The sequence below is a fragment of the Nanorana parkeri genome, unplaced genomic scaffold (assembly GCF_000935625.1).
Source record: "Nanorana parkeri isolate BGI_ZX_2015 unplaced genomic scaffold, ASM93562v1 scaffold61, whole genome shotgun sequence".
In the NCBI taxonomy this organism is placed as follows: Eukaryota; Metazoa; Chordata; class Amphibia; order Anura; family Dicroglossidae; genus Nanorana; species Nanorana parkeri.
This window is the reverse complement of record NW_017306329.1, coordinates 402836-420162: the sequence shown is the minus strand read 5'-3', so window position 1 is coordinate 420162 and position 17327 is coordinate 402836. Positions and strand designations below refer to the sequence as shown.

At 48.8% G+C, this 17327-nt stretch overlaps 1 protein-coding gene and 1 pseudogene across 2 annotated transcripts; both read right to left on the bottom strand.

Moving 5' to 3' along the window:
* The window catches only part of LOC108804470, a 19289-nt pseudogene extending 10018 nt beyond the window's left edge, over positions 1-9271 (bottom strand).
* Positions 8661-9290, bottom strand: LOC108804484 (gastrula zinc finger protein XlCGF53.1-like). Of its 2 annotated transcripts, none has more exons than XM_018576259.1 (3): positions 9104-9290; positions 8839-8975; positions 8661-8752 (listed from the first exon to the last, which is right to left on the bottom strand). In XM_018576259.1, the coding sequence occupies exons 1-3, from the start codon at positions 9185-9187 to the stop codon at positions 8737-8739; spliced, it is 237 nt and encodes a 78-aa protein (XP_018431761.1). In that variant the 5' UTR covers positions 9188-9290; the 3' UTR covers positions 8661-8736. The 2 variants fall into 2 exon arrangements, with proteins under 2 accessions (XP_018431761.1, XP_018431762.1); XM_018576260.1 differs by having other exon boundaries at positions 8661-8755; positions 8842-8975.
* Between the last annotated feature and the right edge of the window lie 8037 nt (positions 9291-17327).

Sequence of the window (17327 nt, the reverse complement as noted above, 5' to 3'; positions counted from 1 at the left end):
GATACTCACAGTGTCCAATCACCTGATATCTGCATATAGATGTCTCTGGATCTGTCTGCGTCCTGTGCTGTACCATCAAGAAAACAGCTTTACCCACGTGTGTCTCATCTGATGTTAAATATGATGGGAGTTCCATGAGAAACCTTTTCCACACACAGGACAGGAATATGGCTTCTTGGCCTCGGGCAGTCTCTGATGTACAAAAAGGTGGATCTCCTCTGAAAAACGTTTCCCTCACTCATGTGAGATCTATAATGTCTGAGCAGTTTATGAAGAAATCACTTCCCACATTCATTGTAGAACTATAGCTTCTCAACCGTGTACAAACAATGATGACTGGACATATAGGCTTTCCGTGAATAACCTTTCCCACACTCGAGGCAGGAATATGGCTAATCGCCTGTGTGTAATCTCATATGCCTGTTAAATTAGGAGCTTGCTGTAAAACTTTTCCCACACTCAGAGCAGCAAAATGGTTTCTCGCCTGTGTGTAATCTCTGATGTTTGGTAAGACTGTATTTCCTTGAAAAAGCTTTCCCGCATTCGGAGCAAGAATACGGCTTCTCCCCTGTGTGTATTTTCTGATGTTGGGTAAGTTGGCACTTTCTGGCAAAACTTCTCCTGCACTCTGAGCAGGAATATGGCTTCTCCCCCGTGTGTATTCTCTGATGTTGGGTAAGATGGCTCTTTTGTGCAAATTTTCTCCCACATATAGGGCAGACGTACGGTTTGTCCCCTGTGTGTATTCTCTGATGTTGGATAAGATCACACTTTTGTGCAAAGCTTTTCCCGCACTCAGGGCAGGAATACGGCTTCTCCCGTGTGTGAGATCTGTAATGTGCGACATGGTGGAGAATTATCTGGACTGTACTGGTTGTATAATATTAGGATGGGGATATAAGGGGGTAATAGGTGGGCTGCCCCCAGTGGGAATTGCCCCATGTAGATGGGGGTCACTCAGTGTTTGTTGGGTTTCTTGCCCCCTACAAACCTGTTATATTTCCTCCTCCCGGCCTGATCAGACATGACACTTCCTGTTTTGTCTCTGATCTATATTTCTTAGTTGTAGATCTGCAGACAAGGAACGATAAATAGAATCTTTCTCTAATTGTCTGATGGTCACCTTTGTCCTTTGGGGGGGTACTAGAGGAGCTATTGTCAGCTGTGGGGACCTCTACTAATACAGCGGGGGAGGGACTTAAAGCTGAATGTGGTGTGACGGGACCGGCCCGGGTCTCAGGGACATCATCATCAGTATACTCCGGCAGTGCGGACTTTGGATGAGGAATTATTTGTTATCCTCTTTTACAATTCTCAGCCCCCCAATCTACTATTATCTGACTCATCTCAGGAAAGAAAAGGATTTTTTCTGGCAGGTTCAGCGGGGACTCGTGTGTCCTCATCACGGGGGACTCGGCCCGCTTTGTCCAGCAGAAGTCGGAGCCCCAAAACCATTCTCATTATTTCATATCAGAAAAATTTCTTCTTTTCCTGTCCCGTGACTGGAGACAGACGCGTTTGTATGAAGAGCCAACAGGCCCAGTCCATACCCACCAGCAGTCCCGGGTTTTGGAGGACCGTCCTGGAGTAGGAGAAGAAGGAAGAGGGGACATCGGCAGTGCTGGCTGAATAGTGTCTCCTCTGTCCTGGGAGGAAGAAGATGGAGCCACCACTGCGACACACTAAACTAGGTCCTCCTTCACACCATAGTGTATCGGGAACGTGCGCCAGATCCACAGAGAGGTGCGCAATTCTGTCGAACCCGAATCTCATCCCTCATACAAGAGACTGCTAAGGTGACACATCTACAAAATGAAGACAATGTTCTCACCCCATAATTGGGTAAAAGTTCTGATCCTGAACAGATTATTTATACATTTCTACTCTAAATATGTGTAGCAGCATCTGCTGGAGATAAAAGACGTCACAGTGACTATGGAGGACGGACATGACGGGTATAAATGTCAAAATAATATCTTATTACCTCCTCTGCTGCCAGTTCCTGCAATGTCTCCTTTATACGGCCTCTCATCTGACCTCTCACCTGGAACTTCCTGTCTGTACATGACATCACTTCCTGTCTGCACCTAACATCACCTCCTGTCTGTTCACCATAGAAACTTCCTGTCTCGGTATAGGTGAGGTCACCACCTTGTGGAGCTCAGAGGAACTGCAGCCTCGAGAAGCGTCTCGTAGTGTGAACACGGCCTTGTCATTGTTGCCGAGTGTCCCGGATGGTCATCCGTCAAGCCTAGACCCAGCTAGTCCACTCAGCTGCCAAGGCCGGGCTTTGGCAATGGGCAGCAGACACGTGACCCCCTTCCATACTTATAACACCCCACAAAGCCCTGAGAATGAGGGAGATGATCTGAGAGAAGTCCCCGTGGGGTTCTTGTAGGTTTCTAACACATCCTCGGTGATCTATGAGCATGGGGAGTGTGATATCATTCCAGCAATAGATCATTTCACCATTCTGATTTGTGTCCCGGTCATATTTGCCCTTTAATGGTCTTTTCCTGTCCCGAGGAGCTTGTGACTTCAGAATATAGGAGTGGGATGATGTCACAGATATTCTATCCTTTTACTGATCTTGTCAGGGAAGTTCAGTCCAGTGTCCATAGTGCAGCTTCTGCACGTACTGATGCATGACCCGTTGCGCAAAAGAAAGTGGTTTGGAGCCAATATTGCACACGCATGCGCATAAACGGAGCAGTGCGCATATCTGCAAGTCACATCGCACGCGCACCTTCCTGCCAATGGCGCCAAACTGGCTATTTAAGGACGCTGATTTTGCAAAATAAGAAAGGTGGCCCCCGTGGGATTGTGGCCCCGATCACCCATGTGTGTTTTTAGAAAAAACGAATTATATTCAATAGAGGTCAGTGGTGACGGTCATGTACATGTCTCTCTGGTGCGGCTTTGCTGGTTCTTTCTGCTGTGTCCTTCAGGTTACAAGCTGCCTGCTGTTGCTGGGAAGATTTAATTCAGTTGCTAGGCAGACTTTCAGTCAGCTGAGCACAGGATTAGTGACAGACTTTTGGCGGGAAAAACACCTGACCAATGAGAGTAACCTTTCCGCTCTATAGTCACTCCTAGCAGTGGGCGGGGTTGATAGTGTCAATTTGATAATACAATACAAGCCCCCTTTTAATTCAATATAATACCGGTCCTCTTTAGAAATATATGTTAAAGTCAAGAAAGTCTTAATTATGAGTATTCAGTAGATTTTCATTCAATGTCTTTTGTTTATCTCTATTGTACTTTGCACTTCTTTTATGGTATAGCATATTGGAACTAGCCGAGGATGATAAGTTATCTATAACTAATGATTCCAAAGTCCTCTGTTCCCATGCCAGCAAGTAGAGTTATTAAAGACTGATGTCATATGATGCCACAATTCTTGTTATTCAAGATGTGTTCATAGGGTAAAAAGTTTAAATGATGATTCAGCATTTTGTACAGTATAAAGCCTAATAAACTCTTGTAATAAACTGAGCATGTGTGAATCTGCCTCAGTGTAGTTCATTCTATGTTCCCGAAGCGCTTCGAAGGAGAATCCCCCAGCCGTCTAGATAAGAGGTCCTTTCAGGGGTCAGCAGTTACCTCAGGTAGTCAATCTTTATGTGGTAATGTCGCCCACTTTGGGAGTGGATGGTTGTTGGTGAACGATAATTTGGTTGGTGTAAGTTATTACTGCTGGTGTCTTGGTGACTAAGCATGGTGGTCTGTTAATATTTAGCAGTGGTTTTGTTTGGTAATAAAGGTTAAAGCCTATTTATTATGTAGCCCCCCATCACTAGTCAAGTTGCATCCAATGTATACCAATGGTATTTTGGACTCTAGTTCACACCACAGGAACGCACCAAAATGCATGCAAGTACATCAAAGTTGCATGCAAACGCCCTGGAACACACTGAACTACACCTGAAAGCCCATTTTAGGCTAGAAAAAAAACAGGACCAGAACACGGCAAAAACACATCAAACCGCACTGCACTGCATATGCAGAAACTCATGCAGATCTGGTCCGGATTTGGTGTGAACAAGCCCTTTTTAAATAATGGGTAGTTCTGGTGCAAAATAACTATTAAAAGCAGGTGACATATACAGGCTGTGTTCCCCCTGTGCAGTTCAATGTTGAAAAGAGAAGTAAAGTCAATATTTTTTCTTTTGTTTGCTTTATTACTCATTTGGGTCATTAGTAAATGTACCGCTGTGAATCAAAGTTATCCGATAGCGGACTAATGCCCGCACCACAGTCGACTAGGATACCAAGCAAGTACGAAAAAATATAATGATCTTGCCATAAATGCAGCAACCTTGTCACTGTTTGTGAGCTGAACTGACAATACAGATAATCTTATATTCCTTTCAAGCTGTCTGTAAACTATAAATTCCCCCACCCCCTGTGTATTGGAGATGAAGAGAGATAGATGTGTGTGTGTAATGCTGTCCTAGGGTGTCAACGCTGTTCCTCAGTACAAATAAGTTTGAGTGTTGCCACTCTAGAATAGGAAGTTTGTTACTGGCATGATCTAGGTGAAAACTAATGCAGCCACTACATCTAAGGACTAGTAATGGGCTCGGGCGTGTTCGCAAGCGCCGAGCCCGCCAGGAAGCCGTCAGCGCGCAGGGCCAATCACAGGCACTGAGACATGTTCCCGGTCCGCAGCTGCAGAGATCGGGAAATGTCTCAGTGTCTGTGATTGGTGCTGCTCGCTGACAGCTTCCCGGCGGGCTCGGCACGAGGCGCTTGCGAACACGCCCGAGCCCATCACTACCCATCACCTTCTGTGATGTGGCTACCAGACATTTAGTGATAGCCGGTGCTGTAGTCAGCCTGGCTGGATTTATAGTGACATTTATCTGGTTAATTCCAGGTGTCTAGCATTGCCTGTACCCCCCCTGGGCGGAGTGTGACTGTCATATTGTGGGACAGCCAATGAGAGTGTACATACGCTACAGCAGCCAATCACTGGGTATCTCTCAGCCAGTGGTGCATGCTGGGATAGGGTACATATACTGGAGGGATTTGCCATGTGCTCAGACTAGCCGGGACCAGCCACAGAATGGGGCTGGGTGCTGTTCAGCCTGCCCCTCCCCCCTCCCCCCCTAGGCCTGGTGGTGGGCATGGGCTGGTGTGAGGGAAAAGGTTTCCCTGAGGCCTCCAACGAGGAGGACGCCTGTGTTGCTGATAGAGGAAGAGACCCAGGACCAATGCTGGCTCTTGAGGTATCCTGGAACTAAGAGGACTTCAGGAGTAGTATGGTCGTTGTCTTTCCTGATGTGGATCTGGGTAATCCTTGACCACCTGCTACTTCAGTCACCATATGCTCTTGTCCGTTACCTCTAGAAGCTTAGAATCCCCCATACCCTCTCTCCCCAGTGAAGATGTTCAATAAATCGTTACTTAGCATTATATTGTTGGTGTACATACATTTAATTCCTCTCTTTTTGTGGGACAAAAGTTTACTACCTTGTTGTTCCCCACTATTTTTATTGTTATTATTCTGCCTTGATTTCGGTCGTCCGTTGGTAGTTATACCTAGACAGACTAGAGATGTACCGGCATTCAGCGGCTCCTTCGGGGGGTGAGCGCTACAATTGGTTAAATTGATTCAAACCCAATAAAGGGGGTGCGGCCTATAGTTTTCCACAATCGTGTTTTACTTTATTGTTATGGTACGGTGGGTGTCAGTGGGTTGTATAATCCCATTGAATCTGTGTTTGACCCGGTTTGTTTCCTGACCTTGTTGTCCGTCTTCTGACCTCGGCTTACCCACTGACCATTCTTCTGGTTTCCGATTTGGTACTGCTCTTCTTGCAAGTTGTCGACCCGGTCTGTCTCCTGCTGCATCTACTAATCCTGGTGCTAACCACTAGCTGGTGGCACCCTCACCTGACGGTCGGCTTCTTCTACCACGTCCAGCATCTGGATCTCTGCACCATCTACCCCGCCGCCTACAGCATCAGCTTCTGGCCCTCGTGCCTCTCTAAGTCTGTAAACCTTCTGTTCCATCTGCAGGGGTACTCAGACGCCGTCCTCGTCCATTCAGTCTCACACCAAGGTATGTAACAGGATCTCTCAGCCATGCTAGGAGCCTGAAAGGAGGCCTCCCATGGAGGAACTCTGCCAGCAAATAGCTGCCTAGGGCAGCTAAGAGTCTACAGGAAGGCTATTTCCAGCAGGAGGGTCGTCTGGAATCCTTGACTCAATCCACATCAGCTACTCCAAGTTCAACCACAGCCCCTGCACAGAACCCTACTGCTGCATCAACAGTTATGGTACCTCCGCCTGAACCCCAGGTACCCGCTCCTTCTCCTTAGAAATTTTCCAGTGAACGCAGCAAGTTCCGTGCATTCCGGAAAGCATGTCATCCAGATGATACCCCCCCCCCGTGAATGAGTAAGGGGTAGTTGTTACTCCTACCCATTCACCAAATATACCGTGACATTGTAAATAAACACACAACACGGTAGTAACACAAAATCCTTTAATGAATTGGGTCACAAGCAAAAACAAACAAACAGGATTTCCTGAAGGGGGAGGGTCTATATGAGGGTCCTCACAACTCTGGCCAGTGTCCAATCACCTGATATCTGCATATAGTCGTCTCTGGATCCGCCTGTGTCCTGTGCTGTACCGTCAACAAAACAGTTTTACCCATGTGTGTGACGTATCTGATGGTCTGTATAACGGGGAGTTCCATGTAAAACTTTTCCACACTAAGGACAGGAATATGGCTTCTCACTCATGGGAGGAATAAGACTTCTCCTTCATGTGAGATCTATAATGTCTGAGCAGTTTGGATTTATGCAGAAAACATTTCCCACATTCAGTGCAGGAATAGGGCTTCTCGCCCGTGTGCAAACTCTGATGACTGGAAAGATGGCCCTTCTGCGAAAATCTTTTCCCGCACTCAGGGCAGTAATATGGCTTCTCCCCCGTGTGCAATCTCTTATGTGTGTTAAGAGAGGTCCTTGCTGTAAAACATTTACCGCACTCAGAGCAGGAATATGGTTTCTCGCCTGTGTGCGATCTCTGATGTTTGGTAAGATTGCACTTATGTGAAAAACTTCTCCCGCACTCGGAGCAGAAATATGGCTTCTCCCCTGTGTGCAATCTCTGATGTTGTATAAGAATGGACTTGTGTGAAAAACATCCCCCGCACTCAGGGCAGGAATAGGAATTCTCTCCTGTGTGCAGTTTCTGATGTTTGGTAAGATTGCACTTTTGTGCAAAGCTTCTCCCGCACTCAGAGCAGGAATACGGCTTCTCCCCCGTGTGAGATCTGTAATGTGTGACCAGGTCTGATTTATGAAGAAAACATTTCCCACACTCATAACAGTAAAGAAACTTGTCACCCATGTGAGAACTCAGATGTAAATAAAGACCCAATTCAGAGTTAAAACTTTCCTCACACTCAGGGCAGGAAAATGTCTTCTCCTCCTGAATTCCGGCACCATCCCCCACAGGACGAGGTTGCTCAGAGTCATAGGGATTCCATGCTCTATCCACACTGTGAAGTCCACCATCCATAGCTGAGCTCTTTGTCTCTTCTCCCGCACAATCTGCTGTGATGTCCTCATCTTCCATCTTACAACCTGGAGATAAAGTCAGAGGATCCTTCACTCAACATTCAGGATCAGGAGATCTGAGGGAGCAGATGTTCTCTGTGGAGGTCCCAACCAGCTGGGACTCCTCCCCTCTTCAGTCAAAGGGCCTTTGGTCCTCCTCCCAGATCACGTCTACATTTACACAGCCCTATCAGAAGAGGTGAAGCCAATGGGGACTGGGAGGAGCATGCTCTTCACCCAACCACAAGCCTAGGCACTGGGTCATGTGATCTCTGAGGAACAAGAGGATCAATGTTCAGAGTTGTAGGCCTTCACCATAGGACAGGTGACCACAGGCCTAGGCTTCTGGTGATGAGCAGCACTGGAGGGAGCTTGGAGAAGTATTTTCTGCTGGAAGAAGAGGAACCGACCTAAGAAAGGCTCAATCTGTGTCCTCATATGTGTGCTCCTGGAACTAGGAGTGACACCCAACCCAATACTGCCAGCTGAGCCCCAGGACGGGTATCAGTACAGGGAGGTGACCATTACCAACCTACTATTGGCCGATATCACTCAGATCCCGCCCTACTCTGGACCAATCAGTGTGCAGGAACAGAGCAGAGATAAGAGAAGAATATATTATGGGTCACCTGTGCTGATCTCTGTAGGAGTGTCCTCCTCTATGAGTGTCCTCATCCTTCCATCCTCCTCCGTATGTTGCTGATCATCCCTCACATACGTCTCTTCTACGTCACCCTCAACTTTCATCTTCATCAGATCTTCACCCTAAACCAACAGAACGGCAGAAAGTCTCATCTTGTAGAGTCCACACATCATTTCCACATGTCAGAGTCTTCAATCCCTCAACTCCACCTACCTGATCATGGTGGGGGACGGCGAGATCCTCCTGTGTGGAATCCTGGGAATACAGAGGATGGGGACATCTCTCTGGTGGGTTCCTCTTACTGGATCCATCTGTAGGAAACACACACACTGACTGAATACATTGTTTCTATGTGTGTATCAGATGATGGGGGATCTAGGTGGACCCTCCGTACTGCTCTCTCCTCTTACCCGGTGATGTGAGGGGCGGCTGATCCTCCATCATGACATCCTTGTAGAGATCCCGGTGTCCTTCTAAATAATCCCGCTCCTACATGGAGGAATGGACAGAGACATCCTAACACCTTATAGGAACCGGACACACACAATGATACCGTCACCCTCCAGACACATCCCTTGTCTGTTCCTGGATCATGTCCCAGAATTCCCGGCACCGCTCACCTCTCCTGTCAGTAGCTCAGTCATCTTCTTGGTGACTTCTAGAATCTTCTGCATGATGTGTCTCTCAGGTTTTAGGGAGTCACATGGGGGCACTGTGATGGTCACATGATCACCTGACTTCAGAAGAGGAAAACTCTGTATTGAAAAACCAATAGGAATATCATTTTAGTATCCCAGAATCCTCCTCACCTCTCCGGTCAGGTCTGTGTTTTATTAATAGATATAGGATTAGTGTCATTTGACCTCCCGGGAATCCTCCTCACCTCTCCGGTCAGCAGGTAGATGATCTCCAGGGTGAGGTTTAGTATCCTCTCAGTCATGCGACTCCGGTCCTCCTCCATCCTCATTGACCTGGTGACGTGATCTCTGTGGACAGATGGTGGAGAATTATCTGGACTATACTGGTTGTATAATATTAGGGTGGGGATATAAGTGGTATATGGGTGGGATACTCCCACTGGGACTTGCCACACATAGATTGAGTTCCTTACAGTTTAATGTGTTTATTTCATTCTACAGACCAGGGAAAGGTCAATGGAGGTGATTTTTAGGGATAAGATTTGGGTTCGAGGTGGATCCCTGAGATTCACTTCTAAACATAAAGTATATATATCTCGACACCAAGGACGTGAGCAAGTGGCGTGGGCTTCCCATGAGGTGTGGGGTCTGAGGGCCTGCCAATATTCTGCCAAGGACCCACTCATGGAAGATTGGACTTAGCTGCATGCTGACCTCCAGGTTCACCTGTTGACCCTGCTCCTCATGTGGAGATTCCTCGTACACACAGGAAAAGGAGTACGCTGAAGAGTAAACATGGGGATCCAGAAGACAGGCCAAAGGTCAGGGCTGGGGGCAGACAAGCAAAACCAGGAGGAAAAAGGAGAGTTGGTAAAAGAAAGGTCAGCCCAAGGGAAAGCAGGAGTTATTGAAGAATGAGAGAGATTTGGGGGTCGGGGCAGGAAGTGGCCAAGAGGCAAGGTATACCCTGTTTCCCCGAAAATAAGACCTACCCCAAAAATAAGACCTAGTTCTATTTTTGGGAATTGCTAAAATATAAGACCTACCCCGAAAATAAGACCTAGTGTGTTTTTTTTTGAGCCAAAAAAAATATAAGACAGTGTCTTATTTTCGGGGAAACACGGTAATATTCGTCAGATAAGGCCGGCTCTGTGAAGCAAGGAAGCGAGAACAGAACACGTGCTCGTTGATCCACAAGAGGTAAGAACAAACCACAAGCCTGTGGAACCACAAGTAACAGATCCGCTCTGCAGATGATCTATGACGGTATAGTTCAATTAAAGTGCCGCAAAGTGATAAAGTTAAAAAGAAGTCTCATATACACTCTATTACCAAAAGTATTGGGACACCCCTCCAAATCATTGGATTCAGGTGTTCTGTGACATTTCCCGGCTACTAAATATTCCATAAGTCGCCAACTGTCTGCAGAGTCAATAGCTACAGATCTCCAAACTTGGTGCGGCCTTCAGATTGGCACAACAACAGTGCGTAGAGAGCTTCATAGAATGGGTTTCCATGGCCAAGCAGCTGCATCCAAGCCGCACATCACCAAGTGCAATGCAAAGCGTGGGATGCCGTGGTGTAAAGCGCGCCGCCACTGGACTCTAGAGGAGTGGAGGCGTGGTCTCTGGAGGGACCAATCACGCTTCTCTGTCTGGCAATCCGATGGACGTGTCTGGGTTTGGCGGTTGCCAGGGGAACGGTACTTGCCTGACTGCATTGTGCCAAGTGTAAAGTTTGGGGGGGGGGGGGGGGATTATGGTGTGGGGTTGTTTTTCAGGGGTTGGGCTTGGCCCCTTAGTTCCAGTGAAGGGAACTCTTAAGGCATCAGCATACCAAGACATTTTGGACAATTTCATGCTCCCAACTTTGTGGGAACAGTTTGGGGATGGCCCCTTCCTGTTCCAACATGACTGCGCACCAGTGCACAAAGCAAGGTCCATAAAGACATGGATGAGCGAGTTTGGGGTGGAGGAACTTGACTGGCCTGCACAGAGTCCTGACCTCAACCCGATAGAACACCTTTGGGATGAATTAGAGCGGAGACTGCGAGCCCGGCCTTCTCCTCCAACATCAGTACCTGACCTCACAAATGGTCCAACATTGCCATAGACACACTCCTAAACCTTGTGGACGCCTTCCCAGAAGAGGCGGAGTTGTTATAGCGGCAAAGGGCAGAGCCAACCCAATACTGAACCCTACGGACTAAGACAGGGATGCCATTAAAGTTCATGTGTTGTAAAGGCGTCCCAATACTTTTGGTAATATAGTATGTGTGAGATATCTTCATGACAAAAAACGTTATCCAACTCCTAAAGGTTCACTTCCCAATGTGACACCACCCGACACAGTGTGGCCAGCAACACTCAACAGATATTGATGGCCTCACAGAGTATGTGGTTAGAACACGGTGATCCCAAAAATCCTCCTACCTGGGCTCCTGAAGAAGTAGGAAGAGGGTCAGAGCAGTTTGTTTACAAAAGAGGGTCAGCCCCTCCAAATGGACAGTTGGGAGGTATTCTTCACTCTCTCATCATCACCCCATAGTCCCCTAATGCCCGGTCTCTTCTCTGCTGGGGGGTAGAAAAGGACTGACCTCCATCTTCCCTCTCACTGAATGCACTGGAAGTCCTTGTCTATGCACCAAGAGAATGTGATGAAGGGGACTATGATGCATCAGCTGAAGATGAAGAGGGGAAGATGGGACTGTTGTTGTTGTTGTCAAGTTCTGTTCCCATCAAGATCTGTGGTGGATCTTCATGTTGTTTCATATACAGGTAATACCCAAGTTGCTGCAACTCGGGGACTATCAGCGGTGGAGACACAATGGCCACCAGATGCCTACTGACAGCTGTTCTCTGCTGTCCACTGTGAGGTGCCCCTGTTCTTGGACACCTTTCCCCCACTTCCAACGTGTCCCTTCTCTCCACCTTCACCTCTCCCTCTCTTCCCTCCATGGCACTCAAATGTGATCTAACATTTCATCGTCCACCACTGGAGTCCAGCTCACAGAAAGCTCCGTCTGCTGGCACTTTGATGTCTGGTACTGGTGCTGGGTGGCTGATGTCCTCTGCCTGGAGCGTGGCCTCCTTAGGAGCACTCAGACACCGAGCCACCTTCTCCCGCTCTGATCACCCCGCTCTCTTCCTCCCTCCGTCACCGCCAATTAGAAGAAAGGGAGACCTGAGCTTTCCCAGAATCTTCCTCTGCTCTATCTGCTCGTGTCTCCTCCTGGAGCAATCCATAGATGGAGAGCTCGAAGAATTCTGCCGACTCCTCAGAACCAAATGTCCTGGATCTGGCTGACTTAACGGAGGAAGAGGAGGAGGAAACATCAGCAATGATGAACTCTGCCTGCTCTGTGCTGGGAGGAGGAAGATGGAGCCACCACTGCAACACACACAACCCAATCCCTGTTGTGTCCCTATGAAGGAGCTCTCCCTGTCCGCTCACCGTCACCGTCACCAGACACTCCGACACTACCGATGATCTCCCACGTCCACTTATAGAGTAGAATTATCCACCTTCTCCCACATTATTGGCCGATGAGCAGAGACAAAGGCTGCACAAAGCACTATGGGTAAGCCCCAAAATTCATCAACTGCAAATTTTACCAAAATTTTAATCTTGGAAATTGTGTCAACATTCAGAATAACCCGGATCTCATCCCTAGTACAAGAGACTGCTAAGGTGACACATTACCAAAAAGAAGAAAATGTTATGACCCCATAATTGGGGAAAGGTTATAATCCTGAAGGGTTAATATATACGTATCCGCACTATGGATGTGTGTAGTAGAATCTGCTGGAGATAAAAGACGTCACAGTGACTATGGAGGACGAGGATGGACATGACGGGGGGGAGGGGTTACTGAGTGTAAATATAAAATAATATCCTATTACCTCCTCTGCTGCCAGATCCGGCAATGTCTCCTCTCTGCGTCTTCCCAACTAACCTCTCACCTGGGAACTTCCTGTGTTTACCCGATATAACTTCCTGTCTATATCTGACATCACTTCCTGTCTGCTTACCATAGATCAATAGATCTCACTTGATAGTGAGATCACCACCTTGTGGAGCTCAGAGGAACTGCAGTCCTGAGAAGCATCTCGTAGTATGAACATGTCCCATCCCATCCAAAAATGCCTCAGGTATTGGTGGAATGGATGATGCGTAGGGTTGCCACCTGTCCAGGATTCACCCGGACAGTTCGGGTTTTGAATGCTCTGTTCGGGTTTCATGGCAGCAGAAACCCGGACACAAGATGTCAGGCAGATGGGGGCAACCAAAATTAGGATAGGGGCTACTGGCCCCCCACTGAAAATACTCTTGACTTTGATATTTACATATGAATGGGTGGCGCTATTTATATCTGAATAAGTTGTGACTCATTCTCCCAAAAAAAATGTCAGCGTGTTGCTAGAGGGTTCGGGTTTCACTTGAAGAAAAGGTGGCAACCCTAATGATGCGGGTCACCTAAGGTTGCTACCTGTCCCGGGGTCAACTGGACAGTCCAAGTTTTGAGTCCTGTATGTGCTGCTTCCAGGTTTCAGGCTATAAGCCGGGAATCATTCTCCAAAAAAAATGTCAGCGTGTCGCTAGAGGGTTCGGGTTTCACTTGAAGAAAAGGTGGCAACCTTAGGGTCACCCCCTCATCAGATGTACCCAGCAGCCGGCAGTCAGCCTCCCACAACAGAGAAACCAGGGAGATCAGAGCAGGGCCCCATATCCCGGTATAGATACTTTATCTTTAAGGTTGTGTGGATACGGTCTTTGGTGACAGGTAAAATTAGAGTTGCCACCTGTCCGGGTTTTGAGTGCTGTGCCCTGGTTTCATGGCAGCTGACACCCGGATCCCACTGAAAATGGTCTTGACTGTGATATTTACATATGAAAAAGCCGCAACTCAGTCTCCTCCCAAAAATTCTGTGCGTCGCTAGAGTGTTTGGGTTTCGACGGAAGAAAAGGTGGCCACCCTAGGTACCATATATGATTGTAATAACCAGAGGGTAGTCATTTTATAATACGGGAAGTAGTGATGAGGAAACGTTCCTGGGTTCAGTACGCGGGGTGTTTATCAAATTCAGCAGAACATCTGAAAATTGTGAACGTTCTTCCAAATCCTATTGAGGTCAAAGTTGTTTTGTTAGTATAAAACCGTCCTGTGGTCCCCCCCAAAAAATTCCATTCCAGACCCTTATCCAGGCATGCAGCTGGGCTGGCCAGGTAAGAGAAGGGGCAGCAAGTGTGTACCCTTCCTGAAGCATACCAGGCAATATGCTTTCAACATAGGAAGGGTGCTTTGCCTGGATACCTTGTGCCTATGTAGATAGGGACAAGGGCCTCATCCCCACATCCAGTCCCCTAGAGCCTTGGTTCTCAACTGGTGGGTCGTGACCCAAAAGTGGGCCGCGACCCCATGTTTAGTGGGTCATAGCGTGCCTTCCACATTTTTAGGTGAGAGGCTCCTCAGCCTCCCCCTAGCACAGCGCTGTCAGTTCCCACACCAGAATATGCTGCCTGGGACCCGGTGTAAACCCAGTGTAAGCTTGAGGTGAAGCGGCTATGGGCACGAGGGAGCTCATCCATATGTACAGCTCCCTCGTGTGTCCCATAGAGGTGCCTGGACTGGAGTGACGTCACATTCTGCCTCCCGGCTTCTCTACAGGATGCACAAGAGATCTGTGCACAGCGCAGCAGCCCACACTGGCCCCCAGGCAGAGGATCCTCTCCAGTTCTCGTAAGGTAGGGAGACTGGGCAGTCCCATGCAATCGCACCTACCACGTGTTCTGGTGCTGGAGGTGTGTTACGTTGCCATTTATTTGAATGGAATCCCAAACGCACCTCTCACCCACAGTTCGAACGCAGTGCAATTTGGGTCGCCCCCTAATGACCGAGGACAAATTTGGGTCCTGAGGTTACACAGGTTGAGAACCACTGCCCTAGAGGATGTGGCGGTCTGCAGCTGGGGATCTATCAGAATCTGGAAGCCCCCCTTTAAGATAAGGGGCCGCTAATATCCGCCTCCCATTCCTGATCTGTCAGGCTGCATGCATGGATGAGGGTCAGGGATCCGACATTTGGACACCCGCAGGCGAGCACAGGAACTGCAGGACCCGGCTCCAGCGCCACCTGGGGGTGCTCTGGATCCTGACACCCGCAGAGCCCACCTGAGAGTCCGCACAGCCCACCACAGAGCCTGAACAGCCCCTCGTAGAGCACACACAGCCAACCATAGAGCCTGCACAGCCCCCCTGAGAGTCTGCACAGCCCACCATAAAACCCACACAGCCTACCATGGAGCCCGCACAACCCACCATAGAGCCCACACGGCCCAACATAGAGCCTGCACAGCCCACCTGAGAGTCTGCACAGCCCACCATAAAACCCGCACAACCCACCATAGAGCCCACACATCCCAACATAGAGCTCACACAGCCCACTATAATGCCCGCACAGTCATGCTGAGACCCCCGTGCAGCTCTGGTGAGCATCACAAAGTATGTAGCTTCATATTATTCTGCATTGCTGTATAATTAATGAAAGAAATAACAAATCCGAAACTTCTTCCGAATGTCATTCTGAATGAATTTATGTTGTTAAAGGGCAAATTAACAAAAAGAAAAAAGGGTGGAGTCCCCTTACAAACCCCTACCACACTCTTGACCCGAGCAGCAGCCTGGCAGAGCAGGAAAGGGGGGTGAGCGTACGCATACCAGGCCACATTCCTTCAACATGGGGAGGGTAACCCAACACCCCTCTCCTCCTTCCCAGCAAGGCACCTAGGGGTGTATCTACCACCGGGCAAGCCCTGGAAGGTCTGTCTGGCAACGGAGAGCCGCCCTGCTGCTAAACCGGACGGAGTTCTTGGCTCAGGAACCTTGTATGGCAAGCAGCTCTCCACCCTGCTTATCATCGTCGCTGCTGGAGCACTTTCAGGTGGACACCCAGCAGACCAGCACCATGCACTTCTATGGGTAAGAGGGAGGAGGGAAGACGGGGACCCAGATATGGGGAATACACAAGAGCCTGCAGATAGGTGATAGGTCTGGCCTTAGCAACACATGTGTGCAGGGAAGGGGATCCTGCAGAGCCCACCATAGACCTTGCAGAGCCCACCAAAGAACCTGCAGGGCCCACCATAGACCCCACATAGCCCACCTGAGAGTCCGCACAGCCAACCATAGACCTTGCAGAGCCCACCATAGAGCCCGCAGAGCCCACCTGAGAGTCCGCACAGCCAACCATAGACCTTGCAGAGCCCACCATAGACCCCGCATAGCCCACCTGAGAGTCCGCACAGCCCACCACAGAGCCTGAACAGCCCCTCATAGAGCCCACACAGCCAACCATAGAGCCTGCACAGCCCCCCTGAGAGTCTGCACAGCCCACCATAAAACCCACACAGCCTACCATGGAGCCCGCACAACCCACCATAGAGCCCACACGGCCCAACATAGAGCCTGCACAGCCCACCTGAGAGTCTGCACAGCCCACCATAAAACCCGCACAACCCACCATAGAGCCCACACATCCCAACATAGAGCTCACACAGCCCACTATAATGCCCGCACAGTCATGCTGAGACCCCCGTGCAGCTCTGGTGAGCATCACAAAGTATGTAGCTTCATATTATTCTGCATTGCTGTATAATGTATTGCTGGGACCTGTTGTCCTCTCTAGCTGGTGGTATTCTGCATTGCTGTATAATGTGTTGCTGGGATTTGTAGTCCTCTCTAGCTGGAGGTATTCTGCATTGCTATATAATGTATTGCTGGGATTTGTAGTCCTCTCTAGCTGGAGGTATTCTGCATTGCTGTATAATGTATTGCTGGGATATGTAGTCCTCTATAGTTGGCGGTATTCTGCAATGCTGTATAATGTATTGCTGGGATCTGTAGTCCCTCTACAGCTCGGAGTCAGCGGTAGAACTACCAGGGTCGCAGTGGTTGCAGCGCGGACCGGGCCCTCTCTCTTCACCGCTGTCCTAAAATCATTACTCTGTATTATTTTAGGAAAACTGTCACATGACACTCGAGGGATCGTTATCTGCTTTTAATGAGCAGAGAGGAAGAGGTGAAGCCGAAAGAGGAAGGGGTGGAGTTTACAGATGAAGGGATGGGTTTTAAAACAGGAAGGGGCGGGGTAAATTTAGACTAGGGGGGTTCCCGAGTTTAGTGTTGCCTAGGGCAGCACAAAACCAAAATACACCTCTGAGGGCACCATGTTCCCCGTGTTGATGGAGACAAGGCCCTTATCCCCTCAAACGATCCCCAAGAGTATGCGGGGGGGGGGGGGGTTTGCGGGGGGGGCTTTCTGGATTGGGGGGGGGGGGGGGGGTTTGCAGGTTGGGACTTATTGGAATCTGTAAGCCCCTTTAAGAAAAGGGTTCCCCAGATATATCCATCCTACCACATGAGTAAGTTAGGGGTACATGGTATCCCTGGTTACTAATTCACAAAAACCTT